This window comes from Papaver somniferum, chromosome 5 (genome assembly GCF_003573695.1).
Source record: "Papaver somniferum cultivar HN1 chromosome 5, ASM357369v1, whole genome shotgun sequence".
NCBI classification, from domain to species: domain Eukaryota; kingdom Viridiplantae; phylum Streptophyta; class Magnoliopsida; order Ranunculales; family Papaveraceae; genus Papaver; species Papaver somniferum.
In genome coordinates, this window is record NC_039362.1 from 152,095,408 (window position 1) to 152,116,325 (window position 20,918).

A 20,918-nucleotide genomic window follows, 5' to 3' on the forward strand; every position below is an offset into this window, starting at 1 on the left:
ATTTGGTACCCTCTGTGAATTTCGATATCCTATTAGCAATGTTGGAAATTATGAAAGGAAGATAGGCTTCCCTTTATTTAGCTGATCCAGGTCAGTGGCCCACTGGTGCCCGGTCGCGATCATATAAACTCAGCATCCATCAGGTCCACATTGACTCTTCCCTACGGCTAACTGCACGGTAAATTACAGAGAGTTGTTGTTTTATTTTTATTAGTATTTATCATCCCACGATTCAAGCCGTTTTTCTGAAGTAATATATAAAATCAATTGATATGGCCCAATTATGCTCAGCTGTACATATCGACAAAGTCACAAAGACATTCTAGACTTGAACTTTTGTTACAAAAGACATACATTTTAAAGAAAAAACAAACAAAAGAAGAAGAAAAATGTTGAAACTCCACCTGAGCCAGTTGTTGAATCATAGTTTCAAGACACTTCTAGAGCTTTCGAGGAAAAAACGCCCTTTGGACAAATGAATGGTGCATTTTTCACTGATGGACGCTGCTTACCAGACAAAATGTAGTGACACAGGAAATTAGTACATGGAATCTAGCCAACTTTTTGCGAGCAAGGAAGCCCAATAACAAACACTATGACAGGAGGTCTCCTCCACTCAGACCTCTGGATTTTATTTCGGGTGACTCAAGTCAGACATTTTTCTTAGTGAGAATGTGGAAATTTTTTAACTGACTATGGTGCTTGCTCTGAGCCTCAGAATTGATCAAAAACAAAAAAATAAATTGAAGTAATTGTGGAATATGTTCCTCCTCACTGGTGTTATCATTGTACTGTGTAGGGTTGGGAACACCGAGCACATGCGTTTGGTGGTATGGCAGAATCATGAAGTGTTTTTGGAATGAGAGATAATAACTCACAGAGCCTATCAACCTCAGAACCAAGTACTGATCATGTGTACTGTTGGCAGCCGGACGGAATTGCTAGTAAAAAAAGATTCCCTGATAGCTAATAACTTCACCGACCATAAGTGATTGGAGAAGCATTGGAAACAAACGAACTGAAGCACCCTTAAAACCAAATGAACCTCGTTGCCTCAGACTGCTGTAAATCATTAAAAAAATCTAAGTAGCCTCTAATCTTCTCTTCACAGTCCACAAATGTATTCAAGTAGCACTTATATATCCAGAGGCAATTTGTTGAAGAGAGGGAAGAAAATCCGAAAATGTCTTGGGGGCGTGTAGTTCAGAGATTTTAAAGCCCACGAGGCGTTAATATCAAACCAAGCCCAAGAGGCATAACGTAAGCTCAAGAGGCGTCTATATAAGCTCTAATCCTAGACACTGTAAACAATGCACCAAACTAGCAGTTATAAATACTAAGTGCGACATCTAAGTCTTTAGAAGATTGCATTCAATTGCGCCACATGGTGATGGTATATTGAACATTCTAAAGTAATTTTACATTCCAAGTTGTTGTATATATGATCCCAAAACAATACCGAAAACTGCCCAAGAATGATTGACCACTGCAACTACCAATGAAGCAACCTGGCTAGTGGCTTGTACCCTCCAATGTAACTTTTATGCCAATGTATAGCCTGATCGGCCAGGTTTATTTAACTCAAAGCCAAAAACATGAACCACTTACTTACCAAAAGCCCTCGAACCTCGCTCATTAAAAAATAGCACCATAAGACATAAACCCCACCTGTGGCAACATAAAAACTTCATTCCAGAGGATCAGATCCAAATCCAATCCAATCCCAGTCCTGCTACGGCACATCCCCGATAATTCTATATCTCTCTCCATCCTCGCTGTCTTTCATTAAAGCACTTAATCCAAAGTTCCAAACATTAACTAGAAAAAAGAAAATAAAAGACAAAAATAACAAACTAAACCATTACCAAAAAAAACACACATCTCCTTCAAAAACCCTCCTCCCTTCTCTCTTCCCTTGTCCAACAACAACAACAACAACAAAGCAATGTCAGGCTTTGGGTTTCTCTACTACCCTCATCACTTTCTCTTCTTAGTGTTCTTTCTCACCATTTTTACGCTCAACCAAGCTCATGTAAGTCTCTCTTTTCTCTCCAGAACATACGTGATTTGATTAATTTCTCTTGTATCAATTATTATTTCTGTTTTTTTGGTTGGTTTGTTCTTTAACCGGGTCGTTTTTTTATTTTCATTTTTTGAAGGGTTTGGAGGAGCAAAACAGTACAATGATGATGGTACCAGTGATTGATAATCACCAAACAAGAATGATGATGAGTTCATGGATGAAGATGAGTGAATATCGTAGAAGAAAACTAAGAAGCTTTAGAATTTGTGCAGTCTGTACTTGCTGTGGTGGGCTTAAAGGTCTTTGTTTGCCTTCTCCTTGTTGTTATTCCATCAACTGCAACATTCCAAACAGACCTTTTGGTTTTTGTTCGCTTTCTCCTAAATCTTGTAATTGTTTTGGTTGTCATCTCTGAAACAAAAACCAGAAATTATTTTGTTTTACTTGAAAAGGGATTTTATTGTGAAATTGTTATTCTGTAAGGAGTGTGAATGAAAATCCAAAATCAAAAAAGAGAAAGGATATTTGTTTCTTTTTGTTATTGTTTCTTAGTCTCACTTAAGAAACAAACAGTGGGTCTTGTTAATGAGTGCTTAATTTTATAGTAATCAAATCTTAGTGAGATTTTCTGTACATTTGTTTATGTTTGGAGCTAAACGTTTAACTTTTTGTTCTTAAGACATTTTCCTTTTGGAATTATGTGTATAATGTATAATTATGGGGTTTGATTTGTTGGGGATTTAGGAAGAAGACGGGTATTTAATGGATGTAGGTTCAAGGCGGTAAAACTATTGAAAGTGGGTGAGAGTTGGTTAGTACATTAAAGTCCATCTCTACTCCACCCTATAATTGATGTTATAAAGACCTTCAAAGTCTATCTCTACTCCATTCTATAATTGAGAAAGTTATCAAGTCCTTCACCTTCTTTAGTTGGGGGTTGCATTGCATGTTCTTGAAGTACAAATCTAAATTCGGTTAACAGAATTCATAAATGTGGTTTAGTAGAATTTTCTTGCACATTTTTGAATCAAAGAGTGGGGAATCAATAATTTAGATAACTGTGTATTGCTATTGTATTTTACAGAGTAACTCAATATGAGCTTTTACAATGGTCTAACTAAAGACTCAACTAAATACATAATTCTCTTTTACCAACAAAATTAGGAAAAAAAAAATCCTAGGAGTGGTTGAAATAGCAACCAAGATTATACATCAGAAAACTACACAAGCTTGTTATGAAACCTAAATACTGCAAACAACAAAGCAAATTCTGTTTAGACAGTTGAAAGCTGTCTAGCAGAAGCTGCTTCCATGTGCGGGTGAGAAACAAATAGAAGAATAAAAATTTACGCCTTGGATATTGGCCTGCACAAGCATAACAGTGATGGAGCCAAAGATCATACCAGCAACAAGTCCGCCTCTTACTTCATCTCCAAGCACTCATTACAACAAGGAGTTTGCAACTGGTGCAACTGATAGTCTTCCTGGATTGTGGTTAATGTGAAAATATTCTGACTACATTCAACTATGCAAAATAATCTTGGCGAATGATTGCGACAAAATCAGCAGACAACCCATCTTCGTCCTTCTGCTTCCACTGATCTCCCTTTTCTTGGACATGCCACCATAGTTTAGGAGAAAGCGGTGAGTATAAATCTGCATTTGACAGAGAAAAAAGATGAATAATTACAAGACGGTCTCAATGATCTAGCATTCAGGCATTTTTTGTAGTTGCTCAGGCATCAGAGAACAGGTAATCACCAAGGAAGACCAACAATTTGCTGGTTCCTTCAAATATTTCAATACTGCACCCCTAGAAAAACTATGCAAATGCAACCCACATTTGATTTTTGAGCCACCATCCACCAACAAGGGACAGGACAATTTCCTATGCTCCTGATATTCCACCCATGTATTCTTGTTTTGATACATAAGCTGATGATTACCCTACAGTCTGTTTTCCTTTCTGGATAAGTAGAGTTAAAAACTAGCTCTCCTTTACGAACATATTGATGGTTAAGAATTACCGACTCCCATGAGTCTTTAGGAAAAGGTCACTTTGCTTTGCTGAACTGAGAAAAAGCCACAGCTTCATGCATTTCTTGTCATGATTCATGATGTAAAAGTACTTAGAATATTGCATCTTCCATGCAAATTTATTACAGTGGTTAATTCATACTAGATGAATGCAGGAAAGTACCTGTATTTTGGGGTGGATCTGGATCTTTTGTACTATGCAACACCGCAGTTCCAGAAAGTATAGTGATAAACCCACAAAGCTCTGACGCTATACTGCTTGCACTCTGACCAGCGTAATCCTAAACATAAAAACAGACACAGTTAATTTACTGAGATGATAAGTATTGATACTTTCTTGTCTAAAGTAGAACTAGTTATTTTTGCGACTGGAATCTGTAAAGGCAGGATTTTGAGTTTTTTGTGAGGACGAGTTGAAACTACCTCCTAAAACACAACCTCTTTAAATCTCTGATCACATAAAGGTCGAGACTTGCTTGCGTGCCTCAAACAGAATCAACTTTATGTCAACTTTTCAAACAGTAAGACTTAAAAGGTATAAATCAATGAATACCATACAGTATATATGCATACACAAGAGAATGCACACTAAACACATCCACATCTCATGTCAACTTTTCAAACAGTAAGACTTAAAAGGTATAAATCAATGAATACCATACAGTATATATGCATACACAAGAGAATGCACACTAAACACATCCACATCTCTTTTGTTCATTCCGGTCTACAAATGGGTCATATTGAACATTACAAGAAAGTAAGAATTTTACACGAACATCGACTATAACACCAAATAGATGGTCCTGTTCATGCAGATATATTTACTAGAGTCCTCAGTTGATCAACTTACCTTAAACATTATGGCGCTAGCAAAAATTGTGAGAGATGTGAACATGGCGTAGTAAATAGGAGAAACAACTGCTGTATTGAAAGTATCCAATGCCTGGAAGAAAACTTTAGCAATTAGTTTTTAGAGAATCATTCAAACGGATGTAGTACCCAAATTTAAGATGGACAAAAAGGCACAAAACACATAATCCACGTGACTTGTCTTTGCTTATTCGAAGTAGTTGCCAACGATAAATGAGTGGAGACATGGAACTATATCCCTTATAAAAAACCTCGATGCTAAGGCGGTGTGAGGCGCTTTCCTTTGGGGACACGAGACTTTGCCTCACACTACTATATAAATCGTTAAAAATAAATTTAGGTAGCCTCTATTTTCTTTAATCTTATCTACACACTCCACAAATGTATTTAAGTAGCACCAATCTCTACGAGTTTATCTTATGCTTAAAGGCAACTGAAGAGAAGGAATGAATTTCAAAAATGTCTCGGGGTATGGTTCAGGGATTTTTTAAACCCAGAACGCCAAGAAGTGTAAGTACAGGGGAATCAAAATTTTGAGGTGCAAAAAGGCGCGCCTCTACAAACGCCTTTTTTGACCATGAGGACTTATATCATGATATTATCCTCTTAGTTCCCACTTTCATATTAATCATACAATATAAGCGGTAATCAAACATAACATGCTTAAAATAATGATATAAATAATGTACAAAACTAGCAGTAATAAATACCAAGCACAACATTTAAAATGAACATGGCTGATGTCTTCCTAAGTTTGCATTCACTTGCACCACATGGTGATAGAGTGTATCGAACAAACTAATGAGTTACACATTCTAAGATGTAGTATGATCCCCAAAACATTACCGATCAAGAACGCATAATTACCTTGTTTAAATAATTCAACTGAGTCATTATACAAGAAACCGAAACCATTGCAAATATCCATGTTTGGAAGTACGCAACCTGGCTTTTACCCTCCAATGTAAGTTTTATGGCAGTGCCTATAGCCTTTACACTCATGACCTGCAAGCAAAAAAAACTGATCGGTGAGGTTATTCAGCTGAAGGAGTTCAACTCAAGGTCGAAAATAAGAACACTGGGTGAGGCTTGTCTACAAAAATCACGTGAAACACACATTTATGGCAGTGAATATCTTTTAGTCGAAGATATCATATATGAGGTGAGTCTGGTGACATACCGTCAAAGATCCAAATAAAGAACATATTCCAATGTATATCATGATGTTTGTCTGCCCATAGCGTGGAGCGCTATGCAACATTAACACAAGAACTGTAACCAACACCGAAGCCGTATATAAAAGAAAAGCTGGAAAAGAAATATACAAAGCTTAACCCCCAGGAAAAATAATTCAAACAAGTCCAAAGTAATAACCAACAGAAGAGAAGGGAAAGATGCAAATCCAACACAATTCTGCAAGTTTAAACCAAATTACCTGGCTGTATTGCTAAATCCCAGATTTCCAGAACTGAAGTTACGGGGTGTTCCTCAGGGGCATGAAGAACAATCATAGTAGAACCCACTACACATAGGATGCACCCCACCAAACCCATCTTCTGTAGTTTCTCGTTCAATATGAAATGTGCTAGAACAGCACTATACCAAAAATGAAACCATAATTAATCAAAGCTCAAGTCTCAATCTAAGCTGATTAGAGTTTAATATCTAGAGAAATGGACTACTGAAATAAACAAATGGCGGATTTTCATCAACTAAAATATCAAAATTAGTTTCATTACTACCTGACAATTATACTCAATGCCCCAAGTGGGATTACAAGAACAGCAGGGGCAAACATCAAAGCAATAAAATTCGCAATCTCTCCAACAATCACTGCAATAATGTTCAAATATTTACTCAACACTTGTTTCTAAAAGTATACTTCTACTGTAATACATAGTTCTATACTTTAAGAGGCAGAAACTGAAACTTACTAGTAATCATTCCAATCCACCAAAGTGGCTCCACTAAGTAACCATATCCACCAACACCTTCACATATCAAACAAAAAACCAGTCAAATTACAAATCTAGGGTATTAAAAAAAAAAAAAAAATCTCATCAAAAATTTGAAGTACTTACCAGCACGAGCACCAGAATGACCAGCTCTTTTAAGACCTTTCTTCTTAATAATAAAACTTGATCCAATAAAAGCACTAGAAATTACAGCAAGAATAAATCCTTTTAGATTATTTACATAGGAAGCTTCTTCACTCATCGAAGAAGAAGAAAGATCCATAACTAATTGAGATTATGATTGATGATCATTAGCTGTTCTTGATAAATTTAAGAGAAGTGTTTATACACGTAAGTAGTAGTAACTCTAATTGGGTATTTTCCATAAAAGTTTCGGAACAAATTGATGATGCTGAAACCCTAGATTCTGATTCAGTGGAGTCAAATGGCATTTCTAGATTTACACACAGGTACAACTAATTTTAAAGAAATCCGGAAAATAATAAATAAAACGAGCAGGAAAGTGAGAAAATGTTTGTTTAAAATGGGAAGAAAGAACACGAGGAAGCTCACCACAACTACGCAGCCTCTCTCTCTTATTACTAGCCAGTCGTATTAAGCGGACTACAAACTTCAAATACGCCGTCCCGATAAACAAACAACATAAATTCTTTAAGTTAGGGAATTACACGTGCTTCACGCACAGGTGATGTCACTCTGGATATTCCGGTTTCAATGTTCTTCGAGCCAGATATCGTATCGGTATCACAGCGTCAGGTATTCTGGTGGCGTTGGTGATACTGACCGATATTGACGGATCGAACCACTGGTACTTCAAATAAACTATTATACTATGTTCGTTTTCTAAAAAAGTGAAAGTAACGTTTTTTCAGAAACAGAAAAAGTGAAAGTAACGTTTTTTCAGAAACAGAGGGATATTAGATATGATTGAGTGTAATTCACCGTCCCTGGTGGTTATAAAAATGATGTGCAAAGATATTAAACTTCTAGTTAATTCTTCAAAATTTGAGTAATCATTAGGTGTCTGGCTTTGCTCTTGTAGCTAATATCCTGTTTGTGGAGGATATGTGTAGGAACAAAATAAAACTTTTAAGGATTTGTCTCGTCTATCAGAAAATCGTGCATAGTGATACGAAACTGATACCCAAATATACAGATAAATTAAGAATCTTGAATCAGTATCAATGAATACACATATGATATGACAAATACAAGTACGTGTTAGAAGATGCGACAAACCATAATTTGAGGTGAATTTTGAAATTTCTTAACGAAACTTCTCCTTCAATTTCGAAACAACAACCATGGGCTTGTTAACGAAACTTCTTGTTGAACAATCAAAATAAACGACCCAGTACAGTTGCACTTGTTTTAAGTTTGTGTTTTAGGTGTCAATACCATTTGAAATTATGTTTCCAAGAGCAAGTGTTATGTATAGTGGATCTTAAGCTACGGTGCAGAAGAAGAAGAACATGTTTGGCAATCAGGAGATGGAGAAATCAGAAGTCCAATGGTTCTTGGTTGGGTTTCATCCAAGTTTTTCCAAACTATCTTTAAGGGTTTTGTGGAAGATAGCTTGGAATCCTACGTAACACATCAGTTTAATTTTATCGACGAGAGTCGGTTTTTTAGATACTCAATCTAAACAATTTTTAGCGTTTAATAAACTGAACATATTTTTTGTCTGTTGATTTAATTTTATTTTTGAAGATGAAGCATCATCTGAAATCTAAAATTTTTGGAGTGTTTAACGACTCTTTTTCTAAAAATCGTCAGGTCTCTTAACGCCCAACACCAATATATTGAATCTTTAGAACTCATGTTCACTCCACCGTTAGACCTTCTCTTTTGTAACCTATTTCAAGTGATAAGGTGACAATGAACTTGTTGTTCGTGATACCACAAACCAAGATTACATTCCCCAAAAAGACTTAAGTCCTGCTGGAATAAATCTCACTAGCCTTGAAACCACCATAATAAACTCAAAAAACGCGAATAAGCAACATGAAGGTACAACAAAAGGTATTTAACATGCAAAAAAAAAAGTCGTAATTTGCAACAATAACAAAAAGATACCTTAGAAAAGTCCAAGCTTCATTTATGACAAATAAATCCGTGAAAATGTTTCTTAAGAGATTCTAATATAATGGTTATATTTAAAGAACTCGTTAGGAATTGAGGTCGACGAAAGGAAAACCTACTAAATGAAAGATTTAGGGTCAATTTAATAGACCATTTGGCTCGAAAAGAATGTAACATTCTCCGATATCAAGTACAGAGCATTTGAGACGAGGATCTCAAAACCACTTTATTTAAATAGTGCATTAACACAAATGTTTTCGACTTGTACCCAATTAGATAACCTAATCCTGCGTTATAAAGGTATAGTTGACACTGTAACCATGTAAGGAAATGGTATAAGTTACTTTATATATATATATATATATATATATATAATTATTTATTTATTTTTGTACAATTACCTTATCTTCGTATGTAGCTCTTTTATGTAGTTTTTATCGCCCAGCTAGTAGTTTTCTTAGTGATTTGGAAGATTTCTTTTTACTAATTTTTCCCTTTGCTTGTTAAAAAGGTAAGAATAACCTTGACAAAGGTATTTTTTTAAAAATGGTGAAATGTTACATGTGGTGAAAAGAACCGAACCGTATAATGAAACCTAGTCATGGTAAATGTCATAATTAAAACAATGGTAACCGTGTGGAGCCGAAGTCATTGACAGTCCTAGTCATATACATTCAACAAAAATAAAATGTCATTATAATCATTTAAAAATAAAGATATACATCTTTCTATTTGTTAACAAAAAAAAAACAAAAAAAACCTTATTTGGTTATCATAAGTTTATTTATTTTAACACAAGAAAATTAAAAATAAAATATTCATACTTGGGACTTGATAAACTTTTTTTTAACGCAAAAACTGAAAAAAAAAAGAAAAAAAAACTCAGACTAAGATCTTAATGAAAAAAAATCAACATAAAAAAGATAAAATTGTACTTGGGTCTTGATAAGTGTTTTCTTTTTTTAACATCACTTACATTATCCTCTAGAAATATAATTAATTAAAAAAATAGTTTCAGGAGAATAAATTTAGAAATATACTTAATCAAAATAATAGTTTTCAGAGGGATAATGTTCGTTTTTCCCTATTTTTAAAAAAAAAAAAACACAACAGAAATACACTCGTACACCGGTTCCAGCTGCATGAACATCACCATCTAAATTTCAATTCAATAATAATAATAATAATAATAATAATAAAATCTCAATCTATATCTGAATCATCATCAACATCAAAAATGTCTGCGGAATCGGAGCAAGAGTTGTATCAGTGGTTGGTGTGTCAACTAGAGTCACTGAATTGGACACCACGGTGAGAAGACTTCGCGATGATATAACAGGTCTCAACACCAAAGTACTCGGTGCAAAAGCGATAGTTGTCCTCAGTGAAATAAGAGCAAGGAATGAAGCAATACTTTTAACAACTCGAGTGATTGATGTTGAAGGAAATGCAGACCTTCTAACCGCCCGAGTAACCAGTGTTGAAGGCACTGCATCAAATATAGGAAATTCAGTCGACAACATTATGGAAGGTATCACAACTTTCGGAACCAGTATGAATAACATTCCAGGACCTACGGGAACTCTCTTGGGTAGGTACAAAAAAGTGAAGAAAAGTTTGATCAAGGAGAGAGGTGAAGTTATCGAGGGGTACTATAAGGCGGTCATTAGGCTTGACACCCTTCATTATAATTCTCTCACGGTAATAGTGAATCTTTTCGCCTTCAACGTGTGGTTTTACAGTCACATGCCAGACGTCGGGGAGAAGATGAAGCTGACCGAATTCTGGGGAAGATCGGGATTGGTTGTCTTAGTTACCATAATCCTTTTGGGTTTTATATGCTTACTTTTCAGGAAGATTAGTAACATCCATAGACAGTTCAAAGTATCTAGAAGACGGTTTGTAGAGTTGTGCGATATCTTCACGGGACTTTCTGAAACCCATCAATAAAGACAAGCCACAATCGACGTCGCAATAGCCGAAGAAGTCAGAATACAAATCGAAGATATTCTTCAATATCGTATAGGTGTTCCAATCTTCCCTGAAGATAGTACTTGCACATGTTGCAGCCAAACCATTGACCTTTTCGGAGACCATGCCATCCACTATTCAAATGAGGTCAGCCTCAAATTCAGACAAGACTTAGTTAGTGACATGGCCATGGATATCTGCCTTAAATATGGAGTTGCCGATCGAAATGAAGTGGCTCTGGGTTTCCTAGCGAACAGCAGTGATGCACGACCCGTGGATATTATAGTATACAACTGGGAAAATGGTCGAGATGTCTGTTTCTACGGCACCGGGATCTCACCCTTCACCGGCGATGGGCTTCGCAGTTTTACTCCGGGACGTGCCATTTCTGCCGCCATTAGCCGTAAACGAACTAAATACCTAGACAGATGTAATGGCTATGGTTTCGTGGTTCTAGATTTTTCAACTCTTGGTGAATTAGGTGATGATTTTGTTGTTTTTTTGAAGCGATTAGGAGGCTGCCTTGCTAACTATGATGTGAATTATAAGATAGGCGGTTCTATTTTCCAGAGGTTAGGCTTAGCTATCCAAAAAGGTGTTGGGGCTCAAATTATTGCTCGGCTCCCAACCCTACCAACCAACTTTGTGTAAAACTCTTTACTTTAATAAAAGCCTCCGAGGCACTCATTTATACTAAAAATAAATAAATAATAACAATAATAATAAATAAATAAAGGCTCAACTATTTTTTATTATTTTTTTAATAATAAAAGTCGATAATCAGTAGTTGATACCACAAAGTCAGTATCGGTATCTAGTTTTTCAGATCTTAAATGGTCCTCTAAAATCTCAACTAATAATTCATGATTCATATTATCACAAGTAACTCTTTTCTTGAGATTGACACACAAATCATGTGCAATTTCAAAATCACCAGTTATACCTATTACAAATCCATCACAACTAATGATCTTTTCATCAGTTTCTTTCACCCTGAGACACCCTGTGTTTGCTTTGAGGCTTGTTATGTTCGCGACTAATGCTTTCAAGCTCAGTCTTTGCCGCTTGTACACCCCGATGGAGAGTTATTGGATCGGTTTTATAGGAAACTTTTCTCATCTTTTTAACCATCTCATCTATTCCGAGACTTCCATCAGGATTCTTGAATGATAAGTTTAACCGACTGTCGGAGGAGATATACAATTTCTTTTCCCGAAATGAATAAACAATGATCCCTGTACCTCCCTTTTTTAAGTTTGATTCCATTATGCGGATAAAATAAATTAAGGTTCATTTTATTTCTTTTTTCAGTTGAAGGAGAAGAAATTTTAACGAAAGGAAGTTTCTAATGTATTATTTGGGAAAGAGAATTTCAAATATAGGGTATGGATTTTCTAAATTACGAAAGAAGAAACCTTTGTATAATGTATTTCCTTAATTAGGTTTTGGTTTTGGATTGGAATGGTCAAAAATAATAATAATAATAATAATAACGGACGAGATATTTGCTTTGACGTGACTGGTGTTTCCCCATTTTCTAAAGGCGGCAACCGCAGTTTCACGCTGGGACATGCCATTTCAGCTGCCATTACTCGTAAGCGTAACGAATATGCTGAGATATGTTCGTCTCATGGATATAGCCTAGGTGTTCTGGCATTTTCAACCTTGGGAGAATTAGGGGATGATGTTATAGAATTCCTGAAGAGGTTGAAGAACTGCATGGCGAATCACGATGTTAACAACCAACTAGGCAGTTCTCTCTTCCATCGACTAGGTATTATTATTCAAAAAGGCATAGGAGTGCAACTTGTTGCGCGACTCCCAGCCAAGTCTTTGTAAATATAACTCTTGGTTTTATTAATAAATGCCTCAATGGCTCCTTTTCATAATAATAATAATAATATTAGTAAGCATAATATTGAGCAAACTAATAGAATAAGAAAAGAGGGAATTTTCTGGATCCGGAAAGAAATATGCAGCAACAAGTGGTTGGTTCCGGATCACCTTCTCGATTTGATTGACATAGGTGATAAAAAAAAGGCTCTGAGGATCGGCGACTATGCTGAGTTGACTCATCACAATTTTCTTTCATGATTTTTGATATTATTTGATTCCCTGTTTAATTATTCGTCTTGATTTTGATTTAATGTGTTCGTAGAAGATCTTTTTTTTGTTATTTGATTGTGAAATCATTTATTTTCTTTAACTACGAAATATTTTTAGATTTCAGGATATTTTTTGATGTCTAACTAATTTTCCTTTTCTCCTAATGTGTTTGCAGCTGTTGATTTCCCTGATGGTGTTTACCAAGTTAGTTGTGATTCAAGCGTTTGCAAAAGTTATCCTGATGCTTTTTGAAGCTACTGTTTTTATCAAGTTTGCCATGATTCTTCAACTGGAATTTTTTATCTGTCGATCCTTTCCGGTAACTCAGTGGGTCAAAGGAAACCGAGTTTGGGTGAAATTCAAAATTCAAAATTCAAAATTTCTGTTATAGAGCATTTCCGTTAATCACGGTCGTTATTATTGGTATCATCTACAACTATCACTTTCCTTATCGAGCTGAATGTTTCTCATTTGAAGCATATAATCAGTCCACAATATCATTCCAATTACGGGATACTAGGGATAATATTAATCAGTATAACAATTTCTCCCCAGATTTTCTAGGGTTACATATCTATAAATGGAGGGATTCATAAAGGTTATTCCATATTATTATTATTCCTTTACTGTATCAAACTTCTGTTGATAAGAAAATGGCAGAATCAAGCTCAAATTCAATTACTGATCTTGCTTCGATATTTATGCAAGCAGCATTGGATTTGGGAGATATTGAAGAGGTTTTCTATCATCAATCAGAAAAAGTGAAGAAAAAGACGACATTAAAGAGGAGTTTATCCTGGTAGGAAAAATCTTTGTAGAATGAAAGATGGGTCTCAAATCCGTGAAAAATTTTCTGGGTTTCATATGGGATTTTACTCCAGCTGGTGATGTCAAAGTTTTTGAACTAGATAATAACATTATGGAGTTCAGATTCAAGAATGAAGACACTTGTAAGAAGGTGTTTGATACCCGTCCCTGGAGCATCAATGGGTATTTGATAAATCTTCGTTATTATAACTTTGAAGTTGTCTATCAAGAATTAGATTGGAGCAAGCAATGTTTCTGGATTCAAATTAAGAAAATTCTCCCAGAGCACATGAATGTCAAATCCATTACCAAAATTGCTAATAATATAGGCTCTTTCTTGGCAATGGAGCCTGAAGATGGGGTTCATGTGGATGGTGCACCTGTTAAAGTATGTGTACAAGTCAACATAAATTATCCTTTAAGACGAGGAGTTATGGTATAAAACAATGCTAATCAAAAATAGATCAAGTTTTTCTATGAGAAGCAACCTCATAAGATCTGTCCCAAATGCTACATTATTAATCATACTCAAGGTGCTTGTAAGGATGCTGCAGATCCTGCAAAAGCACATGCTAAACCACATTTTTTGGAGAAATAAAGAAGGGTGAAAGGAAGCAGATTTGATTGTAAGAGGGGAGATCAAGTCTGTTATTGCAAAGAGAGGGATAAGAAGGGTACTAATTTTTACCTCCAAAGGATGGCTAATTGTAGGTTCAGGTAGTGTTATTGAAGCTGCTAATGAGGGTAATATGATGGTGAAAGACTAGGAAAGAGGTAGAGAAAATGATATTCCAGTTAACCAGTTTTGAACATGGTGTTAATGGAAACTTGGGAAAACACAGGCAACATACATGTCACAGCAGGATTTTCAACATAGCAACACTAACGGAGACTAAGGATTCAATTTCTTAGCTACTTTTTTTATTTGCAAATATTTAAATTTCAAAATGAAATTTATCCTGGAATGTGCAAGGCATTGCTAACAAATTCACAAAAGATCAATTTCAAAATTTAGTCAAAACTCAAATTTCTGATTTTGTTTTTTTATGTGAAACAAAACTTGATGAGGAAAGAATGATCTCAGTAGCTAAATCAGTCATATATCCTAACTATGTTTGCATTGATAGAGTAGGATATGTTGGTGGTCTAATACTCATGTGGAAGGATGGTATAGATGTTGAAGTTATTGGTTGTGATAATAATATAATTCATGTGACAATTCAGTTGTGTCCTAGTAAGCCTAAGGTCTTGTTTTCTTTTATGTATGGATCAACCTGTTCAGAACCTAAAAAAACTCAGTGGAATTTTATTACTGAGTTTAGCAAAGATGTCCAGCAACCTTGGTTAATATTAGGGGATTTAAACTTTCATTTGGATAGAAATAATACTAGTTCTGATACTTGGGTTCAAAATGATGTTAATAATGCTGGCCTAGTTGACATTGGGTATGAGGGTAGAAACTACACTTGGACTAGTAACTCTTATGGTACAGGAGTTAGGAAAGATAGACTAGACATGGCTTTAGGTAATAATGATTGGTTCTTAAATTTTCACAATGCTAAGCTTTTGCATCTGAATTTTGTTGCTTCTGATCATTCACCTGTGCTTCTTATTACTGATCCTATTCCTAAAAATCTCTGGAGGCCTTTTAAATTTTTCAGAACTTGGAATGAGCATAATACTTTTAAAAATAATCTTGAGTCTTCCTGGAATGTTGATGTGCATGGTAGTCCTGCCTTTAAACTTATCCAAAGACAACATAGTGCTAGGATAGCTTTATCTCAGTGGAATAGGATGGAGTTTGGAGACATCCAAAAGAATATTTCTAAACTTCAAACTTCTTTGGAAATTTTCCAGAATGAACTAGTTCTAATAGACATCATGCTAGAGTCAAAGCTATCACCAGTTACTTATAGATATGATATAAAATTCAAACTGAGTTTTATAAGGAAAAGTCTAGGGATAAGACTGTTTTTGATATGGATAATAACACTAGATATTTTCATTCTATGGTCAGTAAAAGATTGCATACTAATATCATTAATGCCTTATGTGATCAGAATGGAAATTCGCTTCAGGAAAGAAATGATATGAGTAGACTTCTTACTAATCATTTTAGTGTTGTCTCTTGTTCTTCTAATCCTGTTTTGCCTGATATTTCCTTTGATATTATTTCAAAAATCCTTACTGATACTGATAATGATAAGCTTTTTGCTATGCCAAGTGAAATTGAAATTGAAAATTTTGTCAAACATATGCCTTCGTGGAGTTCTCCTGGTCCTGATGGCTTTCAAGCAGGTTTTTATCAAACTCAATGGAATGTTGTAGGAAAAGATATTATTGATGTGGTTCAAAAAATTTTCCAAAGTGGTCACATGCCTAGAAGTCTTAATAGGACTTATATTTCCCTTATACCTAAATACAAAAGTCTTGAAACTCCAGCTGAGTTTAGACCAATTGGTCTGTGTAATGCCTCTGATAAGGTTATTTCTAAGATTTTGGCCAATAGAATTAAACCTTTGCTTAAAAAATTAGTTTCTCCTTATCAAGCTGCCTTTGTACCAGGAAGAGCCATCCATGACAATATTATTATTGCTCCTGAAATGGTTCATTCAATGAAACATAAAGAAGGTATAAGTGGTACAATGGCCATCAAACTTGATCTGTCAAAAGCTTTTAACAGACTTGAACGGAGTTTTATTAATAAAGTTCTTGAGAGTTTTGGTTTTAAATCTGATTTTTGTAACCTCATTATGCAGTGTGTCTCCACTACTAGTATAAATGTTCTTGAGAGTTTTGGTCTCCCTGTGATCAATTTGAACCTACTAGAGGGATAAGACAAGGGGATCCTCTATCCCCTTATCTTTTTATTCTTGCAATGGAATACCTATCTAGATCTTTGCTAGCTGCTGAAATGAATAAAGATATTGTGGGTGTTAAAGTTTCTAGGAAAGCTCCTCCTATTATTCATTTACTATTTGCAGATGATATCTTGATTTTTGGACAAGCCAATATGCAGCATGTTAGCAATATTTTACAGATTATTAAGGATTTTGGTAATCTTTCAGGTCAGATGCTCAATTTTGACAAGTCTTGTGTCTATTTTAGCAATAATTTAAGCCCTGGTACTTGTGATTCTCTTGCTAATGCTCTTAATATGTCTCTAGTTACTGATACATAGAAATATCTTGGTGATCCTTTGTTACTTGGGAATTCTAAGGTAAAATCTTTTGAACCCATAGCTCAATCCTTTGAAGCCAGACTAAAAAACTATATAGGCACTACTCTTAACCAAGCAAGTAGATCCACTTTGATTAAATCTGTTTTGAATTCATTACCTACTTATCAAATGGGTTGTTTTAAAATTCCTACTACTCTAATTAGCAGACTTGATTCTTTGCAGTTGAATTTCTGGTGGGGTCATAAAACAAGTAAAGGTATTAAATTTATTGCTTGGGACAATATAAACAAGTCTAAGGATATAGGGGGTCTTGGATTTAGGGACCTAGAAACCTTTAATATTGCTCTCATATGTAAACTAGTCTGGAAAATCATTAATGATCATGATGAATTATGGGTTCAAATTCTTAGATCTAAGTACTTTCATAGCTGTAGCATTCTCCACCTACAAAAACTAATTGAATCCTGCTCTTGGATATGGAGAGTATATACAGATGCATAGAAATCATTAAAAATAACAGTTTTTGGGCTGTTAGATGTGGTACTAGAATTAAAATTTGGATGGATAATTGGTCATAGACTTAGGTCATCCACCAGTTGTTGCAGAGGGTTTAGTAAACACTATCTCCTATACTTATGTTGCTGATCTTTTTAATGAGGGTACTAGGAATTGGAATGTGTCTCTTACTCATTATCTTTTTGAACCTATAGTGCTAAGAAAGTTCTTGATATGAATGTTCCTGTTATTGGAAATGATACTCTAATATGGTTGCCTGACAGGAAAGGTAAGTTTTCTGTTAAAAGTGTGTATAATGTTATGACAAATCAGTCTCAAGTAGTTACTGGTAATTCTGTGATTCCTCAACAGGTTTGGAAAACTCTGTGGAAGATTAAACTTCCTCATAAGGTGAAAATGTTTGTTCGGAAATGTGTTAAATACATTGTCCCAACTAGGGATAAACAGTCCAGGTATAAAAGTGACATTGAAACTCATTGTAGTCTGTGTGGCTCTCCTGATGAATATAGTGATCACTTATTTCTCATATGTCCTTATGCTAGATTTATCTGGTTATCTTTAAACATAAATGTGGGTAATATTTTGTCTCATCATGGGTCTTTTAGAAATTGGGTTATAACTTGGTTCCATACAAGTGCTAACTTGAATTTTGGTACATGTATTTCAAGGGAGAATTTAAATAAACTTCTTATGGTATCTGTTTGGTCAATATGGAAGGATAGATGCTCCAAAATATTTCAGAATCATAATCCAAATAGGGTTATGACTCTTGATAACATTAATAAGTTGGTTTATTTTGTGACTACTCATTCTATAAATCCTAATAGCCAGTTACAGGTTCATAAATGGAAGCCTCATGATTTTGGATTTCTGAAAATCAATATAGATGCATCTTTCTTTAAAGAAACTTTACAAGGAGGTACAGGACTGATAATTAGAGATTTTGCAGGTCAATGCATTGGTGTGCAAGGGCAATATTTTGATGGAGGAATGAGGCAAGGATTAGAGGTGGAGGAGCTGGAATGCAGAGCTATGCTGGCTGCAGTTTCTTTGGCAGTTTCAAGAGGAATCACTCATGTAGTTTTTGAATCTGATAGTGAAGTTTTGATTAAGTCTATCAATGAACAAGTCACCTGTGTTCATTGGATGAATTAAGGTTTAGTTTTAGACATTAAGTATCTGTTAAATAAAATCATGCTATGGAAATGTATCTCAGTTAGAAGAGATTCCAATGAGTGACTGATAAAATAGCCAGGAAAGCTAGAACGTTAAGAGAAGGTTTTGAATTTTTTGATAAGTTTCCTATGGATATCCAAAGTTGGATTTCTCAAGAGTCTACTGTAAACTCTATTTAAGATCAATGAAATTTTATTTTTGAATAAATAAAAATTCTCAGTCTCCTTCCAATTAAAAAGGTTCTGCAATTCTTAATGTTTTTACTATCTTTGTTAAAATTAACACAGTGGGAAAAAATCTTCTTAGTCTCCTTCTTCGCAGACAAGAATGAGAAGACAAGAAACTAAAAAAAATCATCTCTCTTCCAAATACATTATCTTAGTTACTCATTTTTTCGATTAATCTATTCTCCTGTAGTTTCTTTTGTCGTTAACCTTTCATTTTTCCAAATCATTGTTTTTTTCTACGATTCCGATAAAACAATTCTGAGTTTTCGAGGTGTTTTATTTCGGAATCTGTCAAATATACAAAATCAGTTTACTAATTCTGATTGTATTAAGGTTTTTGGATTTCAAATTGAGGATTTATAGTTCAATTAAGTTTGATTTTAGATTTTTGGTTTAGATTATTCAATAATATGATTTCTTTAACAAAGCAGTCTGCAACGAATTATTCCTCTATGATGTTCTTTGGGAGAAATTAACTGCTAATTTAAAATCTACACTTTCGTTACTTCTAACTATCCCGACTACAAAAGATTCTAAAACCTCCGCCTTTTCATTTAGGAAACCTCTCTATATTTCGTCTACTAAAGGTTTTGGTTCTTTGAGAATTTTAAACCTTAAAATGCAAATTTTGAACACTGGAAAAGAGAAAAATAAATACATACCTGAGTCTAAGTTTTTCTTTAAAAAAAGAATGGCAAAGATAAATAAAAAACGGAAAATGGGTCATTTGTCCAAATATTTTTAAAACATGGTTCAAATGGACGAGTAAAAATTACTATGGGTGAAATGGACACCAAAAAAATATCAAGCTGGATTCATCCTGACTTTTAAACTTAAAAATAGCAAGGATGAAACTGGATACATCCTGATGTAAATTAAAAATAAGAAAAAGTATTTCAAAATGGGTAGGATGAAATTGTTTACATCCTGACTATTTTTACATTTTTGTCCATTTAAACAGTATCAAATTCTAAATGTCCTTTTCACCCACGAATTATTGATTTTGGTCTTTTAACCAATTTTGTGAATAAAAAAAATGCATATTTGGTATTTGACAAGTTTTTATTGTGTTGTAACTCATGCTTAACAGATTATTATTGATCTTTTGATTTGTTGTGCTTAATTAGACAGTAATGCTCAGGATGAATACCTTATTCGCGATTAGAATATCCATCTTTGAATCAACTTGGATATAGATCATGTTATAGATCCCCAATAGGAATCGGACTACCAATCTCATTGATTCCTTTCAACCACGAAGCAAGTTTCACAAGTATATGTCCTTAAACTCATGTTGTTAAACATAATTTTTTAGGCATGGAATCAATAGTTCATTACACAATCTAGTAATAGGTTACAAAGATAGTATCTATGTCGCAATTACGAAGTTCAAAAGATAAGTTTTATACTTCATAATTCAATATACATAAGTTGTGTTGCAACTTAATGAGATGATCAAGTCTCTAATAATAGAGTTTCATGTTTAAAACTTCGCGTGTTATGTTTCCAATCTAAATGAATTGAAAATAACGTAGATAAAAATGAAAACAAGTCAAGTCTTGTATTACTAACCTCGAATAAAAGGATGATGTGTTCGTCGACGTCGATACGTCTTCAGATTCTATGAGTCTTAAGAGTCATACTTGTATGTCTTAATATTTATAGACTTCCTATTTTAACCCAATGAAGTTGATTCTAGTAATCTAATCAAGCGACCTTAAGTTTTGGAACTAAAACATGACAACCAAACTTGACACACCAACGCTTGGCGGGTTCAACCGTGCAATGTTCTAACACCTTGATTAGTTGTGCTTAATTAGTAGTTAATGCTTCAGATGAATACCTTAATTGTGACTAGAATATCCAAATTTGAATCACTTTGGATATGCGTCTGACTCGAATCTTCATCGCTATCTGTTATAAGGATAAGATTAATCATATTA

The 20,918-nt window shown here is 34.5% G+C and overlaps 2 protein-coding genes and 1 long non-coding RNA gene across 4 annotated transcripts; 2 read left to right on the forward strand and 1 right to left on the reverse strand.

Moving 5' to 3' along the window:
- The first annotated feature begins 1,766 nt into the window (after positions 1-1,766).
- Positions 1,767-2,647, forward strand: LOC113277987. The gene is made up of 2 exons (XR_003325254.1): positions 1,767-2,032; positions 2,160-2,647. It is a non-coding gene; the product is annotated as an uncharacterized LOC113277987 (long non-coding RNA).
- A 395-nt stretch (positions 2,648-3,042) lies between these two features.
- On the reverse strand, positions 3,043-7,548 carry LOC113283226 (probable magnesium transporter NIPA6). Of its 2 annotated transcripts, XM_026532413.1 has the most exons (10): positions 7,462-7,548; positions 7,015-7,088; positions 6,868-6,924; positions 6,676-6,766; positions 6,369-6,529; positions 6,114-6,241; positions 5,801-5,938; positions 4,914-5,006; positions 4,224-4,341; positions 3,043-3,679 (listed from the first exon to the last, which is right to left on the reverse strand). In XM_026532413.1, the coding sequence occupies exons 3-10, from the start codon at positions 6,875-6,877 to the stop codon at positions 3,549-3,551; spliced, it is 870 nt and encodes a 289-aa protein (XP_026388198.1). In that variant the 5' UTR covers positions 6,878-6,924; positions 7,015-7,088; positions 7,462-7,548; the 3' UTR covers positions 3,043-3,548. The 2 variants fall into 2 exon arrangements, with proteins under 2 accessions (XP_026388198.1, XP_026388197.1); XM_026532412.1 differs by lacking the exon at positions 7,462-7,548 and having other exon boundaries at positions 7,015-7,455.
- A 7,401-nt stretch (positions 7,549-14,949) lies between these two features.
- LOC113279878 lies at positions 14,950-16,712 on the forward strand. The gene is made up of 2 exons (XM_026528525.1): positions 14,950-15,780; positions 15,936-16,712. Exons 1-2 carry the CDS (start codon positions 14,950-14,952, stop codon positions 16,710-16,712), a joined length of 1,608 nt encoding a protein of 535 aa, XP_026384310.1.
- The last annotated feature ends 4,206 nt before the right edge of the window (positions 16,713-20,918 follow it).